The sequence below is a fragment of the Zophobas morio genome, unplaced genomic scaffold (genome assembly GCF_036711695.1).
Source record: "Zophobas morio isolate AGI-343-1 ecotype UQ-CSIRO unplaced genomic scaffold, CSIRO_AGI_Zmor_V1 ptg000011l, whole genome shotgun sequence".
NCBI classification, from domain to species: domain Eukaryota; kingdom Metazoa; phylum Arthropoda; class Insecta; order Coleoptera; family Tenebrionidae; genus Zophobas; species Zophobas morio.
Genome location: NW_026972116.1, coordinates 9809400 through 9825564, shown reverse-complemented (window position 1 = coordinate 9825564; position 16165 = coordinate 9809400). Strand labels below are relative to the sequence as shown.

The window sequence follows — 16165 nt, the reverse complement described above, 5'->3', positions numbered from 1 at the left end:
GAAAGTATATTTACACATACTTTAAAATTGTCGATAATTCTACCTTAATATGGCATTAATCCGAAATGCTGGGTCTGGATGAGACAGACCATGTTGCATTATGTCAGAGACCTGTTGTGGAGCCTTAACAGCTGCTAAAATAAACAAAGAAGCAGCGCATGCTGTCACTTCTTGATTACTCTCCAACAATAATTCCCAAGCAACAGGAATTATTTCAATAAAGTGCTCTTCTGAAAGAATTACCGCTCCTTTTAGTAGAACGGCAAGAGGACTGTGAAATGCATCTTTAACCTAAAAATTTCCGTAGAGGGTGTTTTTACAAAAATATATACAAATCAAAACCTGTGTTTTGATATATTTTAAAATTGGTGGTGGTTCAGATGGTTTTCCATCATTACTGCCTTTAGATGGATCTTGGCCAGTGTCGGAATCTGCAATATCTCTGGAAGAGTCTTTAGAAGCTAATTTGCTTAACTGTGAACCGTCCAAGGTTTTATCAATTCTGTAAATTGCGTTCGTTAGAAAATTTCTAGTATTTTTTGAATAACACTAACTTTTCTTTTTTGCCAACACTGTCCTTACGGCGTATGGGCGACACTTGAGAACTTGTTTGATCAGATACTTTTCTATTTTGACCCTTATCTTTTTTGTTGGTTTTTTTCTTACCACCAAAATCCATACTCAACTTATCATCTAACACCCCAAATTCTTCACCATAAACTTTACGAACTGCTTTTACTAATCGACTGCAACCTCTCATGACACGTCGGTAACAGAATGGATGGCAGAAATTTTGATGAGTGCAGTAGTAATAAAAAGAGTTAGCAACTTGAACCATTACCTAGAAAAAATATTCAGAAGATGTTGTCGTCTGTCTAAGAATTAAAATATAATTGAAATTACTTTCATCCATGGCATATTTTTAGTTGTGTCGTCTGTGTCATTACTATCACTTGGACTTTCAGGTGGCTGATCATCGCTTAAAACACCAGGGGATTCTTCACCACTGGCTTCACCCGGCATACCAGGTTCTGACGTGTCACTTCTATCCGATAGCGAACTGACTTTTCTTTTAGACTGTATGGAGTCTGCTCTTTTAACTGTTTCTGGAATTCTCCCTAGAAATACTTTCTTTTGCTGCGTGTTCAGCTTATCGTTCTAATAATTACATTCAATTTCCATTTCTTTTCCCTCTTTTGTACCACGGCGCAATTTCAAACTTCTTCTTTTAAATGAACCACCAGAAGCAGCTGCCGTTCCTCGACGTAACAAGTAAGGACGTGGTGGTTGTGCAATTCTCTTCCCCTCTTCACCCTGCATCATTGCCTATTGACATTTTAATAACTAGATCTTCTCTACTTGTGTTAACGTGTGGTGTGTGTTAAGGTGTACTTTGTTAAACTACAATGATTACCTGCATAGTAACAGTAGTATTGCTACTTCCTTCGGATTCATTATCAGGTTCATGTAACACAAAACTAATCTTTCGCTCTGCTTGACCTAACCAAAAGAATTAATTGATATTAAATGCCACAACAGCTCTACTACCTGAATCTCTATCACCAGCTATTGACTGAAGACTTTGCGCCGACGTCTGCGAATGCCCCATCGAAGACAAAGCCATACTCCACCTCCTGTTAGCTTCACGACTGTACATACGTTCCCATGGAGGAGGTCTTTCTTTTCCTGTCATTCGTGACGACTTAGGTAGTGTTTGGTAAGTTTCCCGGAGAAATCCAGTAATTTCGTGAAGCAATATACACGCAATCAAACGCAAAGCCATTGGGCAACTTGAACCATAACTGTTTATACTCGCTGCAATCGTTACATTATTATTTGAGTCTGAACAAAACTAACAAACCTTCATCTAAAAAGTCCTCTTCTTCGTCTTGCATTAAGAGTTCTTTCTGCTTCTGTTCATCTAAGATCATTGCTGCAATCTGCGGTTCCAGCTGTTTGTCTTCGTTCATAATTTCTTCCAAACGTTGACCTAACACTTCTGCCCATTGATAAAACATTTTCCCTGCAGCTCTTTGCATTATATGGGAGCGTCTTATGCCGGTACCAGGACCTCTAGGAGGTAGCGGTCCCGATGGTCGAAACATTGGAAAATTCAGTTTCATCCACGAGGGCCACTGTCCTTTGTTACAACAGTGTACAAAATAGGAACATTCTAAAAATAAGGTGGCTCTTGCAACAACCGTGGAATGAGGCTACAATTTTTAGTGAGTATGGGTAGATGGATGTTTTTAGTAGTACCAGATCTAACATAGATGCAAGAAGATGAGAGTCCGGTACTGTTCCTGGAGGACATGTTTCCAACAGGAATGACAATCTTAATGCTCCTTGATAGACAGGAGTAGTTGCTACTAATTTTCGTTCTTTGAAAACAATGAATTCTGACTCTCGCGATGATTCTCCCATTTCAACGGAATTTCGGCGGCTGAAATCTGCAAGAAAACTTTTAAAGTTTCCCTGATTCTAGTGTTTTAGTTAGTACTAACAGCCTCCCGAAGATTCTTCTGTACTTCCATCTTTTTTCTTTCCCTTCTTCAAAACAAATTTATTAAAACGATCTTCAACCCTTCGTTTGGCTTTCTGGAGGGTTTGACCAACGTTACTGCAAATTATTATTTATTTGGATGCGGTTCTCATGCCTAAAGTGGTTCGTACCTCTTTCCACTCTTATTAGGATAATATTTGGATGTCTGCCGAATAAAGCTAGATGTATCTGTTCCAGAATCACCATTATCTTGATTTTCGTTATCATCAATTGATGTTTGATCGCTTTTTTTGAACCAATTAACTAGAACCATTGAGTCAGTCTCTGACTTGTAGCGGTACAATGTATCTTACCGATGCCTCCTAGTTTGGATTTCGTTTTAGTTTTAGTAGGAGGTTCCAAAATCCCTAAAGTTTTTTCACTTTGGCGCGGTGTTAAAATGTGCCGTTTTCTTAAGTTGCCTAAAGGACTTTGACTTATTTTTGAAAGTTCTTCGGCCTCAGTTTCCAGTAAACTCTAAAGATACATTTTACTTAACAGTTTGTCATTTTGTAATAGTAAATACCGCGCAGGTAGAAGAGGTACTTCTTTTTTTGAAAAGTAATTTTCTGACTCCTTTTTCGTCTATCGTATAAGATGTATCAGTAGCAACATCACCTTGATCTTCCAATTCGGAGTGGTGCATGTGTCTAAAAATGCAAGATTACTCTTGTAAGCAACAAATTCTTCTGCGATTTACCGAATGACTCGCGTTGTCTGAGTATTAGTTTCTTTTCTGGTGGGCCTGTCTGCTGTGTCTATCAACGCACTTAGAGCAACCCTTCGGAAAACACTACCATGCCCTTCTTTAACATAAGTCATGAGTTGTCTAACTTCACAGTACAGCCCCTACAAATTCCATAATCAAACATCTTCTAAACTTTGTAGAAAATGTTACCATGTTATCTGGTGACTTGATTTCTTTTGCTGAATCGACAAATCTTGTTACCGCTGTTTTGAAAACGTGTGTCATGATCTGACCTTCAACTCCTCGAATACCACCTCCACCTACGCCTGTGTCAAAGTTCGTTGAATAACCACCTTGCGATACCGTGTCAGGTGACCTGCTAGAGCCCCGCTTCTGGTCTGTACGAAATGTTACGCTCAAAATTTACAGCTTTGAAATAGTGATCTTAGCCTTTGCACACACATTTTACAGCCCAAAATCCTTTACCTTAAAATGGTTAAGTTGGAGATTAAAATAAAGTTGTTCCTAGGGCAATGAGTGTACAAACTGGAGTATCAATTTTCAAAGCTTCGTTCTATTCTACTCTAGCCATAACGTCCAAAAATCGGAAGCAAAAAGTTGGGAAAACGAGACCAGTTCTCTATGGAGCACAGCATAGCACATACACTAGTCTGACAAGGTGAAGTTAGTGAAAAGTAAAGTCCATGTCAATTTGGACAAGGGTATAAAATTGTTTGTGTGACGGTTTAAGAGAAGTAAATTGTGTGATAAGAACGATTTAAGAAATATTTTGTGGTAATGCAGTTTAAGGATGAGAGTATGTCACATTTATAACAGTCAGTGTAGGTATGTCACACTTAACTATAACTTACTCAGAGGAGATAGTAAAGAACTGGGATCGATACAGTAACCAAGATATGAGTGGAAAAAGTCCAGAATATCTGGCAAAGTTTGAAATTTAACATAGTCCCTTAGAAAGTCCTTAAATTGTTTTGTGCTGGCTCTGTTCAGTTTTGCTAAAATATTTTGGCACTGAGTTCTCAAGAACTCTGCTGCTGGTCCTCTTTGACCATCAGCACATCCATGAGGACAACCTAAATGTTTTAAAACCCTGTTAAAAAACGATTAATAAGGTACCAGTTATGGTTACATATGATCACCTGATGATAATATTCATAATCAGTCTGTGAGAAGTGAGTGGTTTGGTGGACTTTTCGAGTTCACCACCTAGTGAAGTGTATGTGGTACTAGTAGGCATTTTTTGGGTTTTCCCTGGACTGGTAGTTTGTCCAGTTGCAGTTGCGCTACTCGCTGCTTCTTCTCTTAAGCATTGTTTTAGAACTCCAACATCAATTAAAAGTTCAACCAAGTTCAAAATGACTTCTAACACTCGCAGGGTACAAGCAGTATTATCACGTAGCGAAGTTGCATGGACAGCCTTGTAATCGTTAGTCAGTTAAAAACTAACTTTGTAATCATACTTACTTTTAGTACAACTTGGAAATCAATATCACCTTCTTTTGTAATATAACATGCAGAACCCGGAGCTTCTGGAATATCCTCTCCTGCGTAAGTTATGTTGGAATCGGTTTGGGAACGGGTTAAACTGGATTTTCTTTCTTGCCAGTTGCCTAACTTGCTTCCAGATAAGCTTACAGCGTCTAGCTGACTATCCATGGAACCCTTTATAAATGTTATTTAAAAAATTAACCATCGAGCAGAACAAGTTATTAAACCTGTCTTTTGAGATAATCTGGTGACGGTGTTGGAGTATGTTCCGTTACAGTAATAATGGGATTGGCCATTGGTTGAGCTGGTCGTTCAAATCGGCTGGGTCTCCTCCAATCCCAATGAATTTCTCCAATGTATCTACGCCAAAGTCAAAAGTTTGATCTTTGTCAATTTTGAAAAAAAATAGCGCTTTAAAAGCAGCAGCATTGATGTGACTTTTTGTCTTTTAACTAAGCTTTGTAGTGTCAACAGCGTGGTACTATAAGCTACTCTAAGGAAATGCATACTTGTGACGTTTATTCAACATTATTTGATATGTTGAATAAAGCCACCGGACGTGAAACGATAGATGCACTACTCACCCACCAGAGGTTAATTCATCTATCAAACAGCTAAGAGAGACAGAATACATCATAAGACATTCAAGACAGTCAAGGATACCAAAGCACTTCGATTATTAGTATAAACATAAATAAATAAATAATAAACACTCTAATAATCGAAGTTTCTGAATATGCAAGAAGATAAGAAACCAAAAACATGTGATTGACAACATCTCAGCACACAATAGTTTTGAAGTAATGTTTATGTGGTACGATTATCAATACTATCAAAAGTTACAGATTTAGACAAACTACAATAATACGTAGGTGGTAAGAGTAAGAAAACATTAATTGATCTATTCTTGCTTATAAGTCTAACGTAAAGTCTCTGTGAAATATCGTGAAACATTACTCTCATCTTACGTGTAAAAGAGACACATTTTACTGACCTTAAACTTGGCATACTTTTTCCTTTAACTAGATTGCTGGCTGCGGGTTCAAACATCTTTGACATTGCAGAGCTTGGTCTTGATAAATGTTCATCACCTGTATCCAAGCTGCGATGATAATCCTGTAAATCTAGGACTTAGCTTAGGGAGTTATTTTCCAAAAAGTTACATAAAAAGCATCAATTAATAGTAGCACAATTTATAAGAACTTACAACAGTGCGGCAAGCAACAGAGGAAGAAGGAACATAGTGACAGTAAGAACAAGAAGATGGTATACATACACTAAGAATTCGCCTTGAACCCACCGCATGTTCTCCTAATGGTTTAGGTTCGTCCTGTCCAATTTTTTCCAACGCTTTGTCAGATTTAGATAGTAATTTAGTCTCAACAAAAGCTTTTAGGTCTGCCATCTTCATTCGTTTCTTAGTTTTTTCGCTAGCTCGTCTCAAACTGACTGGTTCATCTATTGGTTTTTTGTTTGTGTACGGAGATTCTTAAAATGGTAATTTCAGTTTTTAAATAAAAGCGATATATTATGTACCTGCTAGAAGTGAAACATCTTTCACTTCTGGTACTTCGATAAAATCTTTGTTATTTTCTTGCTTCTTTATTTCCGTGCTTTGGTAAAGCGAAACTTCTATTTTTGGAATTGGTAACGAATTGCTTCTTCGTCTGGGTTGTTGCTGGGCAGCTGTTTCTTCACTGATGTCTCTTAACCTGAAATACGTATATTTTAGGAATGATTCTATAATTATTGTCACAATACCGGTTGTATAAATAGTGTAAAGCCCAATATATTCCTTCTTCTTGCCAATGGGTTATAAACAAACACCGTAGAACTGAAACATCCAGGAATGTAGCGGAGCTGATGTCACCTGTTTGACCTACTAAAGTCTTTCTAGACCCTTCCATATCACCTGGAGGTCCTTCAGTTGAGGGATGTTTGCTACTGTCTACAGAATCTTTGTCAGTAGACGAACTAGAAGTTTTCATGAATCTAAACAACATATATATCTTATTCTTAAGAAGTATTCATACCCGATTTTCTGAATGGAAGGCTTAGAACCCTTAGAATCTGTATTAGAAGGTGTTGTTGCCGGTTCAGCTTTAACATTATTTTTTCCTGAACTGCTTTTTCTCATAGCTAACTGAAATAGACTGGTTTCAGCCTACAAAAAATGTTTTTTAAATGTAGCACGTGTGTATATATGATCTTTACAGTGTAAATAGATGGATCTCGAAGAAAACCGTCAGATTCATGAAGTGAAGGCAAACGGAAAATAACAACATGCTCTTCTTCAGTGCTTGAACTTTCTTCGGGAATTGTTTCTGGAAAAACTGTATCTTTTGGAGATGACACCCAATTATTCTGAAAGTTTAAACTATTTAGTTGAAGTTTGTAAGTAATGGAAATTTACTTCATCATCTGTGATTTTTGTAATAGTAGCCGTTACGGTAACTGTCGCAGATGAAGATGCATTAGTAAATAAATGTTGTTGTTCTGAACTAGAAGCACTGATGCCTTGACTTGGTGGACTTTCGTGCCCTAAGCCTTCTCCAGACTGTTTACCTGAAAAAGATGAAGTTTTCACGGAAAAGAAATACGATAATGATTTAAATACTTTTAATATTTATTTTGTAAAATATAAATTCCAAACATAAAACAATAATTGCAGCAAAATATCCTACGAATAAAATGTGGAAACCACCTTGTATTTTCTCTAAATCTATGAGCTGATGTATTTCGCTGGAATATCGTTGATAAAACGTTTCCATATATCTAAATTCCTTTTTATTAACAATCTTTTTGTACCAGTAGTTAATGAAGCCATACTCAATAAGTTTGTGGATAACTTTATCGAAGTGTTCTAAATAGGGTGAATTATGTTTTAGAGGATATAAACAGTACAAACAGATGATATTTTGGTACGTCATTTTTAAGATATTTTTGGTTTGTTCGTTTAAAATTTCGGAAAACATAACGTAATTTACTACATTTCCAGGTGTCAATTGTACCATAAAAGCGTATTTCTTGCTTTCTAACTTTTTGTTGCCCTCGGAAAGATTTTCTCTGAGTTCAAATCGGGATGCCAACTTTTCATTCATAAATTTCTTTATGGCATCGTTACCATCTAACCATTTTAAGTTTGTATCTAGAATGTCTTGAATGGTATTTATATCCTTGGAAAATCTAGGAAAACTTAAAGATGTTGTTAGTCCAGCGGAATAGTATGTTGCCACAAACATCGAAAATATAAGTGAATTCAGCAGCAAAAATTTTAGCGTCAGTTGATTGGGTAGCGGCATTCGATCAATTCCTCCTGATGAAAATATTCGGAAAAAATAGATAACAGCCAGACTAAAATCGTTTCTAATAAAGTTTTTGTAAGGATTTTCTTCATATGTCCTCGAGGATATAAATAACATAAACGAATAAAATACTAGCATTAGAAAGTAAGCTAACCACAAATTAAATTGTAATGCCTGGAACATGAAAGTAGAACTAGGGAGAAGTTCCGATCTTGGTACCAAAAATCTTCTACAAACTTCTGTGTATTGAACAGATTTTGCAATTTCGTATCTAAACGAAGTAAGTTGCCACTGGGCGCATAATGAAATATCATTTTCATTGTTTACCACTTTTTCTCTAGCTGTACTAAATAAAAATTCTGGTGAATCTTCTTCCTGTGTTAAAAAATCATAATGTTTGGGCCAATTCCTTGTAATCTCATTCAGAATCCTGATGTCGACCCCATCATAGGTTTTTGTGGTTTCATTAAATATGACGTACGGTGGACAATGGAATAGTGAAATTGAAAAGTTTTGATTCAGCGCGTTCAAAACGTGCCCTGGAAACCAAAGACGGGATTTGAGGTACTTCTGTTTGAGGGTGTAGCCCTTATTAATTATTTGGTTATGATAAACAGATCTAATTTCAAAACAGATATTTGCCATGATAAGGTATTTTGAAGGATATTTTCGATTGACAGTAATTATCAATAAATCTATGTCATGCAACCTTGTACTTCGGATTATTTCAATCTTATTAAAATAGAGTTTTTGATCTGTGAATAGGAGAACCCGTTTGTGGGGCTGGAAAAAAATGTTTATGTTTTTATGGGAAAATATGTTCGTTCCCATAGTTTCATTCTGAATTAATAAAATATAACCACCGCAAGATACTCGTCTTAATATCGTATTTTCCATACTAACCGACATAATTTGCCAATTTTTTATAGCTTCAGAAATTAGATTTGGATAATTCTGAGGTTCTCCAACAATACATAGTAGATCTGATTTTTTAAAACTAAATTTTATGAGATGACGCAACAACTTAGATTCATTATTATCTGCAGTGACATGGGTGCATACAGCAATTGCAATTAGCAAAAACAATCGATATAGCTGCACAAATAAGAGCATCCCGTCTGATAACAAGTTGATGCTACCCGAAGTAATAACATATTGACTATCACACCACACAAGTGTTTACCAAAACAGGTTAATGTGTTTTTGGAAGATACTTTCAGTACATATTTTTGTTTCAACAAACCATGAAATATGGACTGTGATGATATAATTAGATATTTAGACCACTAATATATTTATTACGGTTTCTAAAATATGTTTTTCCAACTACTTCTAAAAGTATGTTTATGTTGATATAGTAAGTCAAAAATTAATCATTTTTGTTGATTCTATTTGGACAAGTGTCAGCAGTGGTCATAAACACAGAAAATAAAAAGAACACGTAGTGTACAATCCTTTAAGACAGCCAAAGATGCCTATAAAACTAAATAGTCGGGAACAGTAAAAACACTGATCAAACTATTTGCCTAAGATCGAGGAATTTGCTAGTAGGCATTTTTCAAATCTACTGAGGTAGATAACTAAGGAGTAAATACCGACCTGACGTAGTACTTTCCTTAGTGGAAAAACCTCAGAAAAAAATTGGTCGAAACTTATTTTGACACAACTTCCTTAGCTTCTGAAGTACAGTCCGATAAATACTGCTTCTCTGAAAAATTATAAAATTTGATTTTGCGGAATTTTACTTTTTCGTGATAACCTCTATGGAGTAAAAACAATAAAAAAAGGTACTAGTCCCATTGTAATAGGAAAAAAGGTTTCACCTTCTTAAAAACAAGTCAGTTGGGAGCCCCGAGAAGGCTTCATATTCTTGAAAAAAATACATTTGTGGCCCCCGAGAAGGTTTCGCATTCTTAAAAAAAAAAAAAATTGGCGCCCTTGAAAAGGTTTTACATTTTTAAACATGACAGTTGGGACCCCCGAGAAGGTTTCAGATTCTTAAAAAAACATTTGGAACCCACGAGAAGGTTTCACATTCTTAAAACAAAAAAAAAAAAAACATTTGGCGCCCCCAGGAAAGTTTTACATTTTTAAAAATGACAGTTGGGACCCCAGAGAAGATTTCACGTTCTTAAAAAAATATATTTGGCGCCCCCGAGAAGGTTTTACATTTATAAAAATGACAGTTGGCGCCTCTGAGAAGGTTTTACATTTTTAAAAATGACAGTTGGTGCCCCTAAGAAGGTTTTACGTTTTTAAAAATGATAGTTGGGACCCCCGAGATGGTTTCACATTCTTAAAAAAAAACATTTGGGACCCACGAGAAGGTTTCACATTCTTAAAAAAACATTTGGCGCCCCTGAGAAGGTTTTACATTTTTAAAGATGATAGTTGGCACTCCCGAGAAGGTTTTACATTTTTAAAAATTACATTTGGGAACCCCGAGACGGTCATAAACATAAATAATACACAATGCGAGAGAAAAAGAAAAAAAACAAAAACGAAAAAACCTAAAGGCCAAGTTTGGAATCGAACGCTCTACGTCTGGTCTACATTCCTGACTCGTAACCACTAGAACATGACCGGGACGGTATGAATAATCGGTATTATTCCATTATGGCATATTTTTGCAAAAGTTTGGACGGTTAGGGAAAAACTCAAAGCGAATTCCTAAACCACACTTTTAGGACTATATTGTTGTGCAACAGTTAAACCAAATAAATATAGAATTCTTTAAAATGACCTCATTAAATTATTGTTGGGGATGATTAGCAAAATTTTGATTAGCATTTAACTATCTACATGATATTTAGAAAATTTGACAACAATCGGTCCAGCAGTTACCGAGATTATGTGTCTAATAAAAATGGATACAGACACCAGACAGACAGACAGACAGACATACATATGTTCCGCTAGGTTTTAGATAAATGTGGATGTAATCAAAGCCGATCGTTATAATTTATTTTTTCAAAAAATAACTTTTAAAAGAAAAATAGTTCCAAGCTAACTTTTTCACAGAAAAAAAAACTTTTTGTAAAAAATTTGTTCCAAGCAAACTTAATGATAACAGGAAAACAACAAACACAACGTTTTAAAATCTGGTGTATCATAATTTTGTAGATTGATGGTGGAATGCATAAGGGGTACTTCGTTTTAGAGTAAGTTTTTGAAGGTAATCAGATGTTAGCCAATTTTTGACATTCATCTTTTAGGATCACAGGTCTTGACGGCCAGAAAGAATAATGGGAAAACATTTTCTGGGTTTGGACAGTGTCAGTTTTGAAAGAGTTTGGAAATTCCACCCACTTTCTAGCAGATATTGTGGCGGACCCGAAATTCTATCTCTAAAATAACCCATTACAGTGTAAAGTTTTTTCTAGCTATTTTATTTTTTGTAGGGAAATAAATTTCAGAGTTTCGGTAATAATTACGGTTTTAATATGAAGCCATAGCAAAAACATAGTATGTAACATGGTAGAAGAAGACATGGTATAGGCATACGCATCTGGTGTGACGTCAAGTGGGGTGAAATTAGCGCGAAATTTAAAATACAATTCGTTATCCGACAACTAATTGACGTATTGGACAGAGCAATGACAACTCAAGCTGAAATTCCCTAGACTTCCCTAGCGAAGCTCACAAGAGTCACAAGGTCGTTGATGCCACCTAACGTCACAAATGGATGCGCAGACCATTTTTAAATTGGTACATCGGATGCCTATACCATGTCTCCTTCTACCATGGTATGTAACACATTTATAAGTTCCCTTTAACTACCTTGAGCTATATTGTTTTTAACACTAAAAATATCTATTTGAGTTAGGCTTATGCTGATTATTACTGATAATTAATAAAATTTTTGCAGCATAAACAAAACTTTTGCAATTATGTTCTGATTAGTATACATGAGAGTTCATTAGTTCTGGTTTTAGGTCATATCTTCTTGCATTGGTACCTGGAGTGCCTTAATCCCTCGCCTTAGCTCCGGTCTAAACTAATAAGAGCAGCATTAATTTTAGCTGTCCCTTTTAAGTTACAAGTTTAAAATCCATCAAATAGATACATACATGAAACTAAATAGCACAGAAGGCAGACGTGTAGTAAGTAAAAAAGTATTATCTACAACATAAGGAAATGTTGTGTGATAAAATATTTTAAAATCAACTGATATGTTTTATTTTAACAAATATACATTCTAAGCAGAATAAAATTGTTGCGATTACATGTCCGATTATTAAAATGTAAAAAATTCCCTGAAGTTTTAGACAATCAATGGTCTGGTACACCTCCGACGAATAACGTTCAAAAAATTTTTTCATCCACCTAAACTTCCTTTTTTCTATAAAACTAGCATACCAATGCCCAATAAAGCCATGTTCGTTAAATTTAAAAATGGCTTTATTAAAAATCTCCAAGTAGGGTGAGTTAAGTTTTAATGGGAAAACGCAGTAGAAGCAGTTAACAGGTTCAGAGATAATTCTTAAATTGTTTATATTGTAATAATCCAATTCCTCTGAAAACATTACATAATTATCCTTCTTTCCAGGTGGTACCTGCACCATCGTCACATACTGATGTGTTCTTAATTTTTTGTTAGCCCCAGAGGCACTTTTCCTCAATTCGAACAGTTCTGCTAAATCCTTGTTCATAAATCTTTTCAAGTAGTCGTGTCCATCTAACCATTTTAACTTGTTGTCTGCTACGTCTTGTAGAGTGTTAATACTTTTCGAAAAACGAGGAAATCTTAAAGAGATTGTTAGTCCAGCAGAATAATAAATCGAAAAAAGCATGCAAAATGTAAATAAAGACAGGATTAACCATCTCAGACTCCACTGATTTGATGGGGGTACCCTCCAAATTGTTCCATAAGAAAGGGCTCTAATAGAAAATATAACTGCTAGAGAAAAATCGTTCTGTATATAACTTTGACTATGACTGCAAACATCCAGAATTCTCGATATCGCCAATATCACTAACGAGAAAACTAGTAAAATTAGACAAAGCCACAGCCACACGTGTAGTTGCAAAGGATGAAAGACAAATGTAAAATTAGGCAATAGGCGTTCTCTGGGTACCAAAAATTTTCTGCAAACCATCGAGTAGACTACTGTCTTTTCAATATCGTGTTCGTAGGCAGAATTCAACCAATGGGAGCAGATTGCGAGATCATTTAAATTGTCAGCTACTCTTTGTATTGCTGTGAAGTACAAAAGTTCCGCAGGGTCTTTCTTTGCAAGAAAATTGTAACCAACAGGCCATTTTTTCGTAATTTCGTTTAAAATTTCAATATCTATGCCATTATAAGTGCTTGTTCTTTCATTAAGTGAAACATACGGTGGACATTTGAAGAGTGCAACTGAAAATTTTGTATTATATTTTGACAAAATATTTTCAGGTATCCATGGTCGCCGTTTAAAATATTTTTCATCGATTAACCCATCGTTGTTAATTGTTCGATTGTAGTACACCGACTTGACGTAAAGAGAATAATTTTCTCCAGTAAACGTAGCTGACGGTGTTTTTTTCCTTGATTCGATTATGAATAAATCAACATTTTGATGTTCCGATGCTTTGTTTAATATATACATGTCCACGTGGATGTTCTCAGTGAATAACAATATACGAACATGAGGCTTAAAAAATAAGTTTATTTTGGAAGGTAAAAATAGTTGATTTATATTTTCTTCGTTGTTGGATAATAAAATGTAACCCAGACAAGACTGATATTTTAAAAGTGTCACATTTTCGTAACTTACGTTTATTACTTGCAATTCTTCTGTTGTCATATAAATCAGATTCGAATAATTTAAATGGTCTTCAATCAAACATACACAATGTGTATTTATGAAACTAAGTCTAATGAGCTTGTGAATTAGTTTAATGTTGGTAGTGGTGTTAGTACTGGTTACTACCGAAATTAAATTAATCAAAATAAGAAAAATTGACCTGGCTTTCATTTCGTTTTATCATGAATTTTATGACGTCACGGTCTGAATTCGTTGAACTGCTTATTTACAGAAATAAATGGTTATTTTCGAACGATAATTTGTGTACATGTGCATCATTAACTATTTGAAATAATAAACTCGAACATGAAAGGTATTTGAAAAGGTGATCAACGTTAGTTAGTGCTGATAAAAAAAAACAGATTCATTAAAATATAACGTGCAGAACTTGAAACACGAAAGGTATTGGTTAAGGGGATCAACGTTAGTTTGTGCTGATAAAAAAAACAGATTCATTAAAATATAACGTGCAGAAAAATGCTTTCCTGTGAGAGTTTCAAGTCTAAGAAATTCAAAATTTGATTAAACTTGCAAAGTTTCAGATATAATTCTAATAATAAATGTTTTTTCTCACTAATTTATTATTAGTGAGAAAAAAACACAAAAGGCAGCTAAATTTGATTGTAAAGCAAAGTCCACACACTTAGCTAGGTCCTAAAAATTAAAATTAAAAAAACAATAAAATCTTCTTTGTGTGAAACTGATGGTTAGTAAATTTTTTTACATCTACCCCGAGCATTCAGGCAACACATTTATTATTATGAATACAAAGGCCAAGTCAAGTAGAGTTCGCCAAATATTGAACATTGACTGTATGTTTATTGAAAGTCACCAAGAAACCGTTTAGGGTTATGGTAACAAAGAAATAAAAGTTCGATGATTCAGATATGCATGTACACATTTTATGTTATAATATTTAACGACGTTTGATTTGCAAAAGCTTTAATCCTTTCGGACAACCTACCCAACAGCAGGTAAGTCTCACCATTATAATCCCTCCCTTATGAGGGGTTTTCAATAAGCACTTCTGGAAATAGAAAGTCAGTATTCACTATTTACTGGACTCTACTTTACCTGTTTATACCTTACATCACACGATAAGTAATCTACACTATTCGGCTTGGTGCTGAAAGAATGTGATCCGGCTGTTAGAAAATCTAATAGTATGACATGTTCTTAATAAAAGTGCTCTTTCTATTTTGATGATTACTTATACTTTAATTAAAAAAAAAATTAAATTTTTAACTACACCATTATGAAGCGCCATCAACCAGTGTTAAAAATAACATGCATATATCATTATTTAATATTTTTGTAAAACTAAATTCGTAACAATCAGTCTTCACAAGTAAATATATACAATTGGAAAAAAGTCACAGTCCAAAGTTGTACCGTTTTTTGAGTAGCATATGCTAAAATTATTTTCGCCAGTGTTTGTTCTTGGGGGATAGCCCACAGCTCATTATTATATTGTTTAATAGAACATCTTATATATTTTTACAAATTCTTATTAGCCTTTTCTTAGTCTTTATAGTCATAGTTTATTTTTGAAATTTCGGTACAACCGTTTTAGCAGGCCAAAGGTTCACAAAACAATACAATAATGTTATTTTTGAGATTTTTGTGGCAATATGTTTTCAAAAAAGATAAAAAGAGGCACGCGCTTTGGTGTGGGATCAATTAAATCAAATTTTAATATTATTACGTTGAACGGGTGAGCAAAATTGGCTTGGGTTAAACTCAACAATTTATTTCTCAGTGACTCAAATTTACACGACTGATTAAACAGCGATTGTGTACAAAATAAATCCGTCGCAACTTGACTGTACTCTCGTGGACTGAACTGGCTGAATCCTAGTCGTTCCCGACGATTGCCTTTGTTTAAACCTATACGTTCCTCTCGATGGATTGAGAAGGCCGCTGCGAGGCTTTTCTGGCCCCGTAATCGAGACTTCCGGCAACCCGCTCCAGACTTTATGGAACGTCGCCCGGCCACCATCATCAATGATGACTCACCCATCATCGCCGCGAATACTAGAAAGCTCTCGACGAGCCATAGGCGTCGTACCGGGGCGGCGTATGGGTTTATTTCGTAACAATATGATAAGAGAATAAAAAACAGAACAAGTAAATATCGATATTTGAAGATAGGATTACAACAATTTACTTATTTTTTATAAATCGCATATTTCGCACATTTAGACTCATTTATGACATAACAAAACTCATATCTTTATTTATGTCCCTAAAACTTATTGCAACACAGATTTTCCCATGTTGCAATTTTTTTTCTGAACCTTTACTACAAAATTTCAAAAAAATTGGCCTAACG

The 16165-nt window shown here is 35.1% G+C and overlaps 1 protein-coding gene across 11 annotated transcripts in view; it reads right to left on the bottom strand.

The window, feature by feature from the left end:
- Nucleotides 1-16165, bottom strand: part of LOC135126885 (protein unc-80 homolog) — an 80521-nt gene that overhangs the window by 6305 nt on the left and 58051 nt on the right. For 3 of the 11 annotated variants that reach the window (XM_064053085.1, XM_064053087.1, XM_064053086.1), the window contains exons 7-33: nt 7153-7304; nt 6954-7103; nt 6773-6903; nt 6501-6731; nt 6276-6451; nt 6016-6227; nt 5734-5855; nt 5324-5353; nt 4967-5099; nt 4716-4913; nt 4391-4668; nt 4103-4341; nt 3441-3628; nt 3243-3391; nt 3069-3192; nt 2857-3019; nt 2674-2806; nt 2505-2620; nt 2260-2450; nt 1862-2213; nt 1549-1815; nt 1415-1500; nt 1170-1326; nt 904-1118; nt 555-841; nt 343-502; nt 44-291 (exon numbers count right to left, since the gene is read on the bottom strand). In XM_064053085.1, coding sequence (XP_063909155.1) covers nt 44-291; nt 343-502; nt 555-841; nt 904-1118; nt 1170-1326; nt 1415-1500; nt 1549-1815; nt 1862-2213; nt 2260-2450; nt 2505-2620; nt 2674-2806; nt 2857-3019; nt 3069-3192; nt 3243-3391; nt 3441-3628; nt 4103-4341; nt 4391-4668; nt 4716-4913; nt 4967-5099; nt 5324-5353; nt 5734-5855; nt 6016-6227; nt 6276-6451; nt 6501-6731; nt 6773-6903; nt 6954-7103; nt 7153-7304 — 4888 coding nt within the window. The remainder of the gene's footprint in view (nt 1-43; nt 292-342; nt 503-554; nt 842-903; nt 1119-1169; nt 1327-1414; nt 1501-1548; nt 1816-1861; nt 2214-2259; nt 2451-2504; nt 2621-2673; nt 2807-2856; nt 3020-3068; nt 3193-3242; nt 3392-3440; nt 3629-4102; nt 4342-4390; nt 4669-4715; nt 4914-4966; nt 5100-5323; nt 5354-5733; nt 5856-6015; nt 6228-6275; nt 6452-6500; nt 6732-6772; nt 6904-6953; nt 7104-7152; nt 7305-16165) is intronic. The other 8 variants (XM_064053095.1, XM_064053088.1, XM_064053089.1 and 5 more) reach the window with 8 other exon arrangements.